The sequence below is a fragment of the Salmo trutta genome, chromosome 6 (assembly GCF_901001165.1).
Source record: "Salmo trutta chromosome 6, fSalTru1.1, whole genome shotgun sequence".
Lineage (NCBI taxonomy): Eukaryota > Metazoa > Chordata > Actinopteri > Salmoniformes > Salmonidae > Salmo > Salmo trutta.
Window position 1 is genome coordinate 24,738,346 of NC_042962.1, and position 16,180 is coordinate 24,754,525.

General features: G+C 41.0%; 1 protein-coding gene across 1 annotated transcript; it reads right to left on the reverse strand.

Annotated features, from left to right (window-relative positions):
- Nucleotides 1-122: 122 nt before the first annotated feature.
- On the reverse strand, nt 123-14,208 carry LOC115195716 (ras-related protein Ral-A-like). Its single transcript, XM_029755866.1, has 5 exons — nt 14,107-14,208; nt 11,755-12,013; nt 2,856-3,064; nt 2,585-2,759; nt 123-2,432 (listed from the first exon to the last, which is right to left on the reverse strand). Exons 2-5 carry the CDS (start codon nt 11,866-11,868, stop codon nt 2,310-2,312), a joined length of 621 nt encoding a protein of 206 aa, XP_029611726.1. The 5' UTR covers nt 11,869-12,013; nt 14,107-14,208; the 3' UTR covers nt 123-2,309.
- Nucleotides 14,209-16,180: the final 1,972 nt, after the last annotated feature.

Below are 16,180 nucleotides of genomic sequence, written 5' to 3' on the forward strand. Positions count from 1 at the left end.
TGAGTCAAACATTTATTCTAGTGTCAAAATGTACTACTAAGTGTATTTGTCCAAAACTGATATGCGAGACGATAAAAAATAAATAATAATTATATGTTACGGAATGAAGATTAACATAACAGTTTTCCGTGGGTTGGGTTTATTTTAATCCTGCCCACAAGCCAGCACCCAAGTAATCATCAATTCGGAGCACAGCTCCACACTACCTGATCATAATGCCTATGGGGCTAGTCAGGGACCATCAGTAAATTACAATGTACATTTAAATAAAATAAATTAACTATGCAAGTCAGTTAAGAACAAATTCTTATTTACAATGACGGCCTACCCCGGCCAAACCCGGACGACGCTGGGCCAAATGTGCGCCGCCCTATGGGACTCCCAATCACAACCGTATGTGATACAGGGTGTGTACATGGGACAATATCTCTAAATTTCAATGATTTAAAAACTTCAACCCAACTATAAATTGTAGAAATTCATATACAAATATTGAAAGCATTTAATGAGACAACTAAAATTATGTACATTGTGTAACTTATGGACGGTCCCTACTATTCCCAAAGATGGCCTATCCAAAGTCAAACCAACTTTGCCAAGGTAGCACACCAGCCGGCTGAAGCTAATTGGCTAACTCTTCCCATCTGCGAACACACAAGAGACACCTACATCAAACCAGACCGCGAAACCAACTCCCGTTTGAATTCAGTCATGGAAACTAGCATTTCTTAATGAACCAAGTCTAAAACAAGGCAAAATTAGGAAGTGCAGTAGCCCTTTAACACCAAAGATCTACGACATGTTTAGATATAATCCAGTTGACCCAGTCTGTAACAAGTGGGTCTGAGGCAGCAGTAATGGAAAGGACTTGGTGCTATAGAAACCAAGAGAGAACGTGACAGAAAATATGGTGATTTCTGGTAATGCTCATTAATTACAGGACCTAACTTTTCCAACGGAAAAGGTAAATGAAGTAAAGGCCAGTTAAATTACTAAACAAGTTCAGGTAAACTGTCAAGTTTCACACGCTTCTACCATAATGAACGAGAACCCAAAGAATTGGTCTTCTCTCCAAGAATGAATGAAAGGGAGTGTAAATAATGAAACTGTGATTCCCCTCACAACAGAGAAGAAACAAAGCTTGTCAGTGTGCTTATGTATATAATTTTGAAGTTTTGAAAACTTAAGAGTGTATGCATCAATAGTAATCCTGGATTCAGTGCCCAACTAGTCCTGGGCCTAGAAAGAATATACAATAGTGATGAAGGACATGCTCCTACAGAAAGTATGATCAGCTTAGCCTATAATAATACACTAAACCAAATTTGGCACATCTTACAGTAGCCTACAATTAGAAAAATATAACTCAATTGATTAAACAATAAAGTAATTTCAATATGACTGAAATATGTAGTCTAATATCTATCTTACAATATAGTCATCTCAGTTTTCATTTGAAACCTGTTTTGTCATTGCTTCGCTTGTTTGTAGCATTGCAAACTTTGTAGACTATTTGTATTCAACTATGAAGTTAACAGCAGTCAGGGACAAACACTTAGATTGTGTTTATCTGAGATGGTGTGTAAAGTTATGCGGGAGGGCAAAAGATAATCTGACACACTTTAGCTGTTCTACAAGTGGTCTGAAGCAGTTGTTAGATTACAAGTGTTTTCAAATGGAAGTTAGTAATGATGGTTTTGTGAAACAGCTCTGAGATTTAACGATGATCCTACGAAATTTCCTTAACATGCTTTTGGGAAACCCAACCCTGGAGGCATGCAGGCTTTTTTCCTCTCATTCAATCAGGTTAATTGGTGTTAAATCATTTCAATTGGAAATGGTCCCTCAGAAATAGGAAAATGTTCTGGGTTTGGGGCTGTCCAAGATCTCAGTCATAACATGACCATGGTCTTGTTGGGTATGCGTACATTTAAGTTATATTCACTTATTTTTTTATTTTTAAATCAGCTTACAAAAGAGCCAAGCCCAATGTTTTTACCACATTAAGTCTGTGCCATCTCTAACATTTGGTCCAGAAGAACTAAAGAGGCTGCAAGTTTGAGGAGTGTCAGAGCATAGAGGATCGATTGAGCAACACAAGGATTATGGGACTGCCAAATCTGTCCATGAACCACTTGCCACAGTCAGCGCCACTCACCTTTTGTTCAACCAACCAGTTACTTCTGATCCAAGACTAGAATCCCTGGGTACCAGAACCAGGAGTAAGGGGCTTCTATGGGCACAAATAAAATGCAAAAATAGGTGAAATATTTATATACACAAAGCAGTCATCACTGACCCCCTTGTCACTATAAAATGCAGCATCTCTCTCGAATCCTCTGGGCCAAACTTTTCCTTTTCTTCTTGCCGTTTTTCTCTTTACTGTCCTCCATCTTTCTCGCTCGGATCTCTCTCATCAGGTCAAAGAATACCTGCAAGACGAGTATAAACACAGTCTGTCTACAGATATGGCACCATGTTACTATGTAACATCCAAGACAACCTTCTCTGCAGTTTGTGAATGCAGAGGAGCTGGGAGCAGAATGCTGAGCCCTGGTTGGTAGATGCAACCCATCTGGCTCACCTTGTCGACATTGGCACGAGTTTTGGCAGAGGTCTCCACGTAGCACACGCCCCACTGTTCAGCACGCGCCTTGGCCTCTTCCGCGCTGACCTGCCGCCGGTCCTCCAAGTCAGACTTGTTCCCCACCAGGAGGAAGGGCGCACTCTCATCCTCCTTCACCCGCAAGATCTGCTCCCTGCAGAGCAGAGTCATTAGATGACAGTGGAGCTATGACATGTAACAACTATGGGACTATGATATGTAACTACATGGAGTTGCTATGCTGCTCAACCTGAAGTCTGCTGTAGCTGCAAACGACTCTGCCTCAGTGATGGAGAAGACACAGAGGAAGCCCTCCCCACTGCGGAAGTAGTTGTCCCGGATGGCAGCATAGTCCTCTTGTCCCGCAGTGTCCAGGATGTCTATCTGGACCTCCTCCCCATCCAGAACTACCTTTTTCCTATAGCTGTCCGCTTTGGTTGGTTCATAGTCCTCAACAAACTGGGGTAGCATCAACAGACATTAAATTACTACAAAGTGAGTTAATGCACACAACTAAAAATTTGGGGAAATGAAATCAGCCTAAATCAAGGCCGGTCAAACTGACGTTTGGTTTAGACTAGAGGTCGACCAATTATGATTTTTCAACGCCGATACCGATTATTGGAGGACCAAAAACATCCGATACCGATTAAATCGGCCAATGTTTTAAAATGTACTTATTTGTAATAATGACAATTACAACAATACTGAATGTACACTTATTTTAACTTAATATAATACATAAATATTATCAATTCAGCCTCAAATAAATAATGAAACATGTTCAATTTGGTTTAAATAATGCAAAAACAAAGTGTTGGAGAAGAAAGTAAAAGTGCAATATGTGCCATGTAAAAAAGCTAACGTTTAAGTTCCTTGCTCAGAACATGAGAACATATGAAAGCTGGTGGTTCCTTTTAACATGAGTCTTCAATATTCCCAGGTAAGAAGTTTTAGGTTGTAGTTATTATAGGAATTATAGGACTATTTCTCTCTATACGATTTGTATTTCATATACCTTTGACTATTGGATGTTCTTATAGGCACTTTAGTATTGCCAGTGTAACAGTATAGCTTCCGTCCCTCTCCTCGCTCCTACCTGGGCTCGAACAAGGATCACATCGACAACAGCCACCCTCGAAGCAGCGTTACCCATGTAGAGCAAGGGGAACAACTACTCCAAGTCTCAGAGCGAGTGACGTTTGAAACGCTATTAGTGTGCACCCGCTAACTAGCTAGCCATTTCACATCGGTTACACCAGCCTAATCTTGGGAGTTGATAGGCTTGAAGTCATAAACAGCGCAATGCTTGAAGAATTGCGAAGAGCTGCTGGCAAAACGCACGAAGATGCTGTTTGAATGAATACTTACGAGCCTGCTGCTGCCTACCATCGCTCAGTCAGACTGCTCTATCAAATCATAGACTTATAAATACGAGTCTTTGGTCATTAATATGGTCGAATCCGGAAATTATCATTTCGAAAACGAAACGTTTATTATTTCAGTGAAATACGGAACCGTTCCGTATTTTATCTAACGGGTAGCATCCCTAAGTCTAAATATTCCTGTTACATTGCACAACCTTCAATGTTATGTCATAATTATGTACAATTCTGGCAAATTAATTACGGCCTTTGTTAGGAATAAACGGACTTCACACAGTCCACAAATTCATGTTAGCAGGCAATATTAACTAAATATGAAGGTTTAAAAATATATACTTGTGTATTGATGTTAAAGAAAGGCATTGATGTTTATGGTTAGGTACATTGGTGCAACGACAGTGCTTTTTTCGCAAATGCGCTTGTTAAATCATCACCCGTTTGTCGAAGTAGGCTGTGATTCAATGAGAAATGAACAGGCACCGCATCAATTATATGCAACACAGGACACGTTAGATAACCTCTATGGGCTAGGTGGGACGCCTACTCAACAGCCAGTGTAATCCCGTGGCGCAATATTCAAATACCTTAGAAATGCTATTACTTCAATTTCTCAAACATATGACTATTTTACACCATTTTAAAAGACAAGACTCTCGTTAATCTAACCACACTGTCCGATTTCAAAAAGACTTCACAACGAAAGCAAAACATTAGATTATGTCAGCAGAGTACCCAGCCAGAAATAATCAGACACCCATTTTTCAAGCTAGCATATAATGTCACATAAACCCAAACCACAGCTAAATACAGCACTAACCTTTGATGATCTTCATCAGATGACAATCCTAGGACATTATGTTATACAATACATGCATGTTTTGTTCAATCAAGTTCATATTTATATCAAAAACCAGCTTTTTACATTAGCATGTGACTAGCATGTGACTAGCATTCCCACCGAACACTTCCGGTGAATTTACTAAATTACTCACGATAAACGTTCACAAAAAACATAATTATTTTAAGAATTATAGATACAGAACTCCTTTATGCACTCGCTATGTCCGATTTTAAAATAGCTTTTCGGTGAAAGCACATTTTGCAATATTCTGAGTAGATAGCCCGGCCATCACAGGCTAGCTATTTTGACACCCACCAAGTGTGGTACTCACCAAACTCCGATTTACTATTAGAAAAGTTTGATTACCTTTGCTGTTCTTCGTAAGAATGCACTCCCAGGACTTCTACTTCAATAACAAATGTTGGTTTGGTCCCAAATAATCCATAGTTATATCCAAATAGCGGCGTTTTGTTTGTGCGTTCAAGACACTATCCAAGGGTAAAGAAGGGTGACGCGTCCGACGCGTTTCGTGACAAAAAAATTCTAAATATTCCATTACCGTACTTCGAATCATGTCAACCGCTGTTTAAAATCTATTTTTATGCTATTTTTCTCGTAAAAAAGCGATAATATTCCGACTGGGAGTTGTTGTTTTCGTTCAAAGAGAGAGAAAGTAAACATGGTGTCGGCTCGTGCACGCGCCTCCAGTCTCATTGTCCTCAGATCGACCACTATCAAAATGCTCTAATGTTTTTCAGCCAGGGCCTGCAAAGCCACCATTCATCGTTCTGGCGCCTTCTGAGAGCCTATGGGAGCGTTAGAAAATGTCACGTCATGCCAGAGATCCCCTGTTTTGGTTAGAGATGATCAAGAAGGCCAAGAAAAAGTCAGAGAGAGCGCTTCCTGTTTGGAATCTTCTCAGGTTTTGGCCTGCCAAATGAGTTCTGTTATACTCACAGACACCATTCAAACAGTTTTAGAAACTTTAGGGTGTTTTCTATCCAAATCAAACAATTATATGCATATTCTAGTTACTGGGCAGGAGTAGTAACCAGATTAAATCGGGTACGTTTTTTATCCGGCCGTGCAAATACTGCCCCCTATCCCCAACAGGATAAACTAGTAATATCAACCATGTGTAGTTAACTAGTGATTATGTTAAGATTGATCGTTTTTTTATAAAGATAAGTTTAATGCTAGCTAGCAACTTACCTTGGCTTCTTGCTGCCCTCGCGTAACAGGTAGTCAGCCTGCCATGCAGTCTCCTCGTGGAGTGCAATGTAAGGCAGGTGGTTAGAGCGTTGTACTAGTAACCGGAAGGTTGCAAAAACGAATCCCCGAATCCCCCCTGAACAAGGCAGTTAACCCCCGTTCGTAGGCTGTCATTGAAAATAAGAATGTGTTCTTAATCTGACTTGCCTAGTTAAAAAAATAAAAAATAAAATCAGCGGCCAAAAATACCGGTTATCGATTGTTATGAAAACTTGAAAATCGGCCCATTCCGATTAATCGGTCGACCTCTAGTTTAGACCACCAGAAGGTTCCAGGAATGTATATTTTTTTCTTGTCAACCGAATGTGCCGCTTAGTTCATAGAACCAGTTACATGAGTAACCTCTGATATCCACCAAAGCGGTTCGTACAAATAGAGCGGTTTCTGTTCTCTTCATACAAATTTGGCTTTGACTTTTGAATGGTTGTGATGCTCAGGAACATGCATGTTTTTTTTGGGGGGGGGGGGTCTCTACAGCATTCACCGGTCGTGTAGGAGACGTAAGGAACATGAGCCAAAACCAACCGCAATTGAAAGCAATGCAGATCTCCTTTTCTACACAAACAGTAATTACCTCATGAGCTTCCCTGACATTTTCCTGAACATCCCAAAACATTTCACTTACCGTTGCAAATATTTACAGCATTACCATATTCAAGACCTTTGCCATTTTCTAATTAGCCATAAGAACATAGAAATGTGGCTGCAGTTTGTGCTACAATAGTTAAAAAGGCAATAAAAAGAAATGTAATATATATATATATAATTAAATGTCAGCCTAGAACTTCCACATCGGTGCATCCCTAATGCAAACATCTAAATTCAGAGATGATAATTTCTACAATGGACCAATATAAGTCAAAAGTTTAGACAACTCTTTTCAGGGTTTTTATTTTTACAATTTTCTACATTGTAGAATAAAGCTCTGACGAAGGCCGTGAGGCCGATATGTAAGCTTATTAAAGATCAGTGATACTATCAAGAGCAGTTTGCGGTTTCCTATTTCCTTCAGAATAATAGTGAAGACATCAAAATTATGAAATAAAGTGTTAAACAAATCTAAATATATACAGTTGAAGTCGGAAGTTTACATGCACCTTAGCCAAATACATTTAAACTCAGTTTCACAATTCCTGACAATCCTAGTAAAAATTCCCCGTCTTAGGATCACCACTTTATTTTAAGAACGTGAAATGTCAGAATAAGATTAAAGAGAATGATTTATTTGAGCTTTTATTTATTTCATCACATTCCCAGTGGGTCAGAAGTTTATATACACTCAATTAGTATTTGGTAGCATTGCCTTTAAATTGTTTAACTTGGGTCAAACGTTTCAGGTAGCCTTCCACAAGCTTCCCACAAAAAGTTGGGTGAATTTTGGCCCATTCCTCCTCGCAGAGCTGGTGTAACTGAGTCAGGTTTGTAGGCCTCCTTGCTCACACAAGCTTTTTCAGTTCTGCTGACAAATGTTCTATAGGATTGAGGTCAGGGCTTTGTGACGGCCACTCCAATACCTTGACTTTGTTGTCCTTAAGCCATTTTGCCACAACTTTAGAAGTATGCTTGGGGTCATTGTCCATTTGGAAGACCCATTTGCGACCAAGCTTTAACTTCCTGACTGATGTCTTGAGACGTTGCTTCAATACATGCACAATTTTCCTACCTCATGATGCTATCCATTTTGTGAAGTGTACCAGTCCCTCCTGCTGCAAAGCACCCGCACAACATGCTGCTGCCACCCACGTGGCAGTCCGCCACAGGAAGTTTTATCGCGGTATTGTTCAAATGTGCTGGAAATGTTCAGAAAGTACTGATACACACAAATCATTTCACCAAGTTTAATATTGGAAACCAACAAACAAATAAAATTAACAGCACTATGCACTTTGAGTGCATAAAAGTTAAAATAATAACATTAAGATGTCACCATGAGGTAAAAGCTTCCCTAGTGCAGGTTTAAATGAACACAACCTTAAGATATCAAATAAACAAATCAAATTAGCATCACTCACCTAGAAGTGAAACAAGGCAACCTTCAACAGCCTCAGAAAGCCAGGCCTCTCAACACTTTGAAATGGCATCATGCCCTTTGCAATGTAATATGAAAAGGGCTGCAATGAGGCCTTTCATATTACATTGCAAAGGACATGATGCCATTTCAAACCGGTAACCATTTCATCCCTACAGTGTGGTGAAGGCGCCTCTTCAACCTCCGGAGGCTGAAGAAATTTGGCTTGCCATCTAAAACCCACAAACTTTTACAGATGAACAATTGAGAGCATCCTATCGGGCTGTACCACCGCCTGGCACGGCAACTGCACCACCCACAACCGCCAAGCCCTCCAGAGGGTGGTGCGATCTGCATAACGCATCACCGGGGGAAAACTACCTGCCCTCCATGACACCTACAGCACCCAATTACAAGGAAGGCCAAAAAGATCAAGGAAAACATCCACCTAAGCCACTGCCTGTTCACCCCACTACCATCCAGAAGGCGAGGTCAGTACAGGTGCATCAAAGCTGGGACCGAGAGACTAACAGCCATCACTAACAGAGAGAGGCTGCTGCCTACATAGACTTGAAATCATCACCACTTTACTAAAAATTGATTTCTAGTCACTTTAATAATGCCACCTTAATAATGTTTACATATCTTGCATTACTCATATCATATGTAAAACTACCGCTTTTCTGTAAAAAACATGGACATTTAAGTGACCAAACTTTTGCCCATTAAAATAACATAAAATTGATCAGAAATACAGTGTAGACATTGCTAATGTTGTAAATGACTATTGTAGCTGGAAATGGCAGATTTTTTATGGAATATCTACATATGCTTACCGAGGCCCATTATCAGCAACCATCACTCCTGTGTTCCAATGGCATGTTGTGTTAGCTAATCCAAATGTATAATTTTAAAAGGCTTATTGATCATTAGAAAACCCTTTTGCAATTATGTTAGCACAGCTGAAAACTGTTCTATTTAAAGAAGCAATAAAACTGGCCTTTAGACTAGTTCAGTATTTGGAGCATCAGCATTTGTGGGTTCGATTACAGGCTCAAAATGGCCAGAAACAAAGTCCTTTCTTCTGAAACTCGTCAATCTATTCTTGTTCTGAGAAATGATGGCTATTCCAAGTGAGAAATTGCCAAGAAACTGAAGATCTCATACAACGCTGTGCACTACTCCCTTCACAGAACAGTGCAAACTGTCTAACTAGAATAGGAGTGGGAGGCCCCGGTGCACAACTGAGCAAGAGGACAAGTACATGAGCGTGTCTAGTTTGAGAAACAAACGCCTCACAAGTAATCAACTGACAGCTTTATTAAATAGTACCCGCAAAACCCTAGTCTCAAGGTCAACAGTGAAGAGACTACTCTGGGATGCTGGCCTTCTAGGCAGAGTTGCAAAGAAAAAGCCATATCTCAGTCAGGCCAATAAAAAGAAAAGACAAAGATGGGCAAAAGAACACAGACACTGGACAGAGGAAGATTGGAAAAAAAGCGTTATGGACAGACTAACCTAAGTTTGAGATGTTCGGATCAAAGAACATTTGTGAGATGCAGAAAAAATAAAGATGCTGAAGTGCTTGACGCCATCTGTCAAGCACGGTGGAGGCAATGTGATGGTCTGGGGGTGCTTTGGTGGTGGTAAAGTGGGAGATTTGTACAAGGTAAAAGGGATCTTGAAGAAGGAAGGCTACCACTCCATTTTGCAATGCCATACACTGTGGACAGCACATAATTGGAGCCAATTTCCTGCTACAACAGGACAATGGCGCAAAGCACAGCTCCAAACTAAGCAATAACTATTTAGGGAAGAAGCAGTCAGCTGGTATTCTGTCTATAATGGAAAGGCCAGCACAGTCACCTGATCTCAACCCTATTGAGCTGTTATGGGAGCAGCTCAGTACCGTATGGTATGGAAGAAGTGCCCATCAAGCCAATCCAACTTGTGGGAGGTGATTCAGGAAGCATGGGGTGAAATCGCTTCAGAATACCTCAACAAATTCACAACTAGAATGCCAAAGGTCTGCAAGGCTGTAATTGCTGCAAATGGAGGATTCTTGACGAAAGCAAAGTTTGAAGGACAATTATTTCAATTTAAAAAAAAAATCATTATTTATAACCTTGTCAACGTCTTGATTATATTTCCTATTCATTTTGCAACTCATTTCATCTATATTTTCATGGAAAACAAGGACATTTCTAAGTGACCCCAAACTTTTGAACGGTAGTGTACATACTGTATTTTATACCATCTTGCCTATACCACTCGGTCATCACGCATCCATATGCATATATATTCTTATTCCATCCCTTTACTTAGATGTGTGTATTAGGTAGTTGTGGAATTGTTAGATATTACTGTACTGTCGGAACTAGAAGCACAAGCATTTCACTCCACTCGCAATAACATCTGCTAACCATGTGTATGTGACTAATACAATTTGAAGTAACAAACAACTGTTCAGAGGCGAGTTAATGAATCAGGCCTTCATGGAATGCTGTTGTAGCCATGCTGGTTAAGTCTACCTTGAATTCAAAATAAAAATCACAGGGTGTCACCAGAAAAGCACCCCCACACTATCACACCTCCATGTTTCACGGAGGGAAAACACACATGCGGAGATCATCCGTTCACCTACTCTGCGTCACAAAGACACGGCAGTTGGAACCACAAATCTCAAATTTGTACTCAGACCAAAAGGCCAGATTTCCACTGGTCTAATGTTCATTGCTCATGTTTCTTGGCCCAAGCAAGTCTCTTCTTATTGGTGTCCTTTAGTAGTGGTTTCTTTGCAGAAATCCAACCATAAAGGCCTGATTCACACAGTCTCCTCTGAACAGTTGATGTTGAGATATATCTGTTACTTGAACTCTGTGAATCGTTTATTTGGGCTGCAATCTGAGGTGCAGTTACCTAAAATTAACTTATCCTCTGCAGCAGAGGTAACTCTGGGTCTTCCTTTCCTGTGGCAGTCCTCATGAGAGCCAGTTTCATCATAGCGCTTGATGGTTTTTGCGACTGCACTTGAAGAAACTTTAAAAGTGATTGAAATTTACCAGATTGACTGACCTTCATGTCTTAAAGTAATGATGGACTGTCATTTCTCTTTGCTTATTTGAGTCGTTCTTGCCATATTGGTCTTTTACCAAATAGGGCTATCTTCTGTATACACCCCCTACCTTGTCACAACAACTGATTGGCTCAAATGCATTAAGGAAAGAAAATCCACAAATTAACTAGGCACACCTGTTAATTGAAATGCATTCCAGGTAAATAACTCATGAAGCTGGTTGAGAGAATGCCAAGTATGTGCAAAGATGTCATCAATGCAAAGGCTGGCTACTTTGAAGAAAAGTATATTTTGATTTGTTTAACACGTTTTTGGTTACTACATGAATCTATACGTGTTATTTCATAGATTTGATGTCTTCACTAGTATTCTACAATGTAGAAAATAGCAAAACTAAAAAACCCTTGAATGAGAAGGTGTGTCCAAACTTTTGACTGGTAGTGTGTGTATGTATATTTCTGGCCTCGAAAGTTGGATTTAGGCCATAAACATCTGTTATCCAGAAGAAAAGTAGGCCTTCCAAAACAGCCAACAAAATATGCTCTCCTGACAAATATTATTTCTTACCTCATCATACATGAACTGCAGAGTGAGGGCTGACTTCCCCACTCCACCACTGCCCACCATGATCACTTTGTGGAGGGCCAGAGAGTTCTGCCCTTTGGGCTTTGCTGCTGCCATAGTGGTTCACTCCAAATAAAGAGGGTTTAAGGAGAGCAAGAGGTTCAGGAAGGAACCAGCAGGGGAAGAGAGAGGATCTGAGGGTAAGACAGATAGATTGGACAGCAGACTCCAACTGCAACGTGAGGCAGATTGAGCTTGTCCCCTAAAATGAAAAAATAAATAAGAACAAGACATAACATGATTTGCAGTACATCAAATACATAATTCACACTGCTGCATTGTATACTACCGCCACACGGGAGCACTCTCACAGCAGTTAAGACAACTTGGCTGGATCAGTGAAACTGAGAATTTAGAAATGTCTTAAGAGAAACACAGTGCATTCGGAAAGTATTCAGACCCCTTGACTTTCCACATTTTGTTACGTTACAGCCTTTCTAAAATGGATTAAATATTTTTTTCCTTCAATCTACACACAATAACAAAGCAAAAACAGGTTTTTATTATTTGCTCATTTATTAAAAATGAAACAAATACCTTATTTACATAAGTATTCAGACCCATTGCTATGAGACTCGAAATTGAGCAACGGTGCATCCTGTTTCCATTGATGATCCTTGAGATGTTTCTACAACTTCATTGGAGTCCACCTGTGGTAAATTCAATTGAAGGAAGTGTGTAGAGCGCCGAGACAGGATTGTGTCCAGGCACAGATCTTTGGAAGTGTACCAAAACATTTCTACAGCATTGAAGGTCCCAAAGAACACAGTGGCCTCCATCATTCTTAAATGGAAGTTTGGAACCACCAAGACTCTTCCTAGAGCTGGCTGCCCAGCCAAACTGAGCAATTGAGGGAGAAGGGCCTTGGTCAGGGAGGTGACCAAGAACCCGATGATCACTTACAGACCTCATGAGTTCCTATGTGGAGGTGAGAAAGCATTCCAGAAGGACAACCATCTCTGCACCAATCAAGCCTTTATGGTAGAGTGGCCAGACGTTAGCCACTCTTCAGTAAAAGGCACATGACAGCCCACTTGGAGTTTGCCAAAAGGCACCTAAAGGACTCTCAGACCTTGAAAAACAAGATTCTCTGGTCTGATGAAACCAAGATTGAATTCATTGGCCTCAATGCCAAGCATCACGTCTGAAGGAAACCTGGCACCACCCCTACGGTGAAGCATGGTTGTGGCAGCATCATGCTGTGGGGATGTTTTTCAGGGACTGGGAGACTAGTCCAGATGGAGGGAAAGATGAACGGAGACAAGTACAGAGAGATCCTTGATGAAAACCTGCTCCAGAGCACTCAGGACCTCAGACTGGGGTGAAGGTTCACCTTCCAACTGGACAACGACTCAAGCACACAGCCAAGACAACACAGGAGTGGCTTCAGGACAAGTCTCTGAATGTCCTTGAGTGGCCCAGCCAGAGCCCGGACTTGAACCCGATCGAACATCTCTGGGAAGACCTGAAAATAGCTGTGCAGCGACACTCCCCATCCAACCTGAGCTTGAGTGGATCTGCAGAGAATTATGGGAGAAACTCCCCAAATACAGGTGTGCCAAGCTTGTAGCATCATACCCAAGACGACTTGCGGCTGTAATCTCTGCTAAAGGTGCTTTAAAGTACTGAGTAAAGGGTCTGAATATTTATGTAAATGTCCTACTTCGTACATTTTTGGTTCAAATGTATTCAAAATTATCTAAAAACCTTTTTTTGCTTTGTCAATATGGGGTATTGTGTGTAGATTTGGGGGGTACTATTTACTCAATTTTAGAATAAGGCAGTAACTTATCAAAATGTGGTAAATCAAGAGGTCTGAATACTTCCCGAATTCACTGTATGTCCTAATTCCAAACAAGGATTGGTTAGCATTCAGTCCATTAAAAATAAGAAATAGGACGCTGTAAGGGAAGCGAGGGAGAGGCAATGTGTCAGGGAAATATAGGTATTAGCTAGGCTACAGTGGAATTGTAAATGAAATGTCAAGTACTGTATGATGTTTTTGACTAGAAAGCCATCGTAGCTAGCCAGTTCACGTTAGCTGGTTTTGCTGACGCCAAGCAAGCTAGCGTTACCTAGCTAAGCTAGTTACTGTAGTTAGCTACATAAAACTAGCTAGTTTCACATACTAAAACAACGAGGTGTACTGTAGCTAACTAGCTACCGTTATGTGCATAACGACAAACTAAAGCTAGCTGGCTATTTACTTAAGCCATGTGAATAACGTCAGCTAACTTGTTCTTCAAAGTGCGGTAGAAGGTTGGGCTAGCTAGCATGCATTGGAAATAACCTTACCTGGGGACACTATGGGCGATACAGGCTACAAAAATGACAGCTGCAAGCTGGTTTGAAGAATATCGTTTACTTATCCTCTTCTCGCGATCCTGGCAACAAGACAAGAGCTAGTCAAGTCTTCTTCTTTGTTATCTACTTCTTCTTCTATGATATCATGGCGGTCCGCAAACAATCGTTTAAGTCATGCCGCCACCTACTGTGCTGGAATGTATGATTAATCATGAGCTGCCCAATTCTGTACTACCATGAAAATAAAATTAAAAACCAAATAAATCCTTAACTTCTACCACACCCTCCCCCCTCCCATTAAACACACCACCCTTAGGATTGTTCAGCATGTCAACAACCATTTCAACAGGAACATCTGTTACCCCAAATATCTATTTTGCTGTGTCTGCAATAACCTTCAACCTGGAATTTCTGCTTTCTACAACCCAAGTCGTATTGATAACCTTACCAATAAAAGCTATGAACTCAACTTTATTCATTATCAAACATGTCCTTTGACACTGCACATTCATGAGCACAAGATTTCTGAACAAGCCTCGAAACCATGCCAGGACCATCAGAAGCACCAGCCCCGACAGTCAGCACACTTACTACAGGTACATCCATGTAAGCTCCATAAATCCGCACTGTAGTTCTACCAATCTGTTTTACGGCCTCTGCATGCGATACATCATGACTGATCTTATATTTCTGAGCCTCTCTCTGTACCTGGCATCCACCAAATGCTGCACTGTGTTCTCCCCCACAATTACAGCACTTAACCTTCACATTGCTTGCACATTGCTTCACATTCACCGTAATCATGTTCCCCTCCACACTTTTCTCTCCTTTACATTGAGCAGCTACATGTCCCATTCTTATGCATTTAAAATACTGCAGTGCATATGGGACACATTCTCTGACATTGAAACTAAGGAGTCCTATCTGTATTTTTCTCATTAAGACTTTCTCAAACCTCAGCATCACTGATAAGCTTTCACATCTTTGACCCTCTTTCCTACTGATCAACCTTTTGGCCTCAATCACTCTGCCGCAGTGATGACTCCCCTCAATCTAGCAAAGGCACCAGGGACATGGCTTTTAAACTTCTTCCCATTAAGCGTTTCCATTTCCAAAATCTTCTCTTGCTGAGCTTGGCTACCAATGAACCAAGCTAATTTTACTTCACCTACCTCTTTCTCTACGGCATTAGTTAGATGGACAGAGTGTGAGGCCCTGTGGTCTCATCAAACACCATGACAACTTTCCACTCCGACACATCACTAATCTTGCTTCCTACCTTGGCCCTCTTTATGCTTTTTTAACTAGACGCTCAACTGCTTTCTGTATCTTGATCTCGCTTCTTCCTATGTCTTTCCACTACCAACCATTCCGTCCTTGACCCTCATCCTCTACCATCCATACTGACACCCATATTGTTCGCATACCAGTACAGCTGTTGCTTCACCAACTTTTTCTCCATTCCGTCCACACTACTCGACACCATTTCCCATTCCCCGAACTATGGTTCAACTCTACACACTTCACCAATCCGACCACCTCTTCTTTGGTATAATGGCGTACGCCACAATTATATGTGCATTCCGCCACCTACTGAACAGGTGGATAATAAAGATCCCATCTGCTTGGTTTTCTATTATCAGGTCCATACACAGACTCAGAAGTATCCTGTGAGGGCGGGACATTTTCTGGCGACAGTAGTCCTTGCAGTGCTTCTGCCGGGATGTCTTGGAGGCCCAAAAACTTCTCAGCTGCAGCTCTAATGATGTCCAGCTGCTTGGGCTTCTTGGACAATTGTGCGGTACAATTAATAACTGGGGCTATAAATGCTACAAAATCCACCTTCTTCACACCAAATGTATCCAGATAACTTGACTGAGGTATACCAGTTGCAACTGGTTGTGGTGCATCCACCGCCATATCTTCTTCAGAACTGTGGCCTCTTGCCCCTTCAACTCTCTTCACCGCCTCCACATAGGAGATGTGCTTTACAGCCATGATCTTTGACACAGCAACGTCTTTCACGGCACTCAGGGAATTTGGGAATATGATCCCCACCACAGTT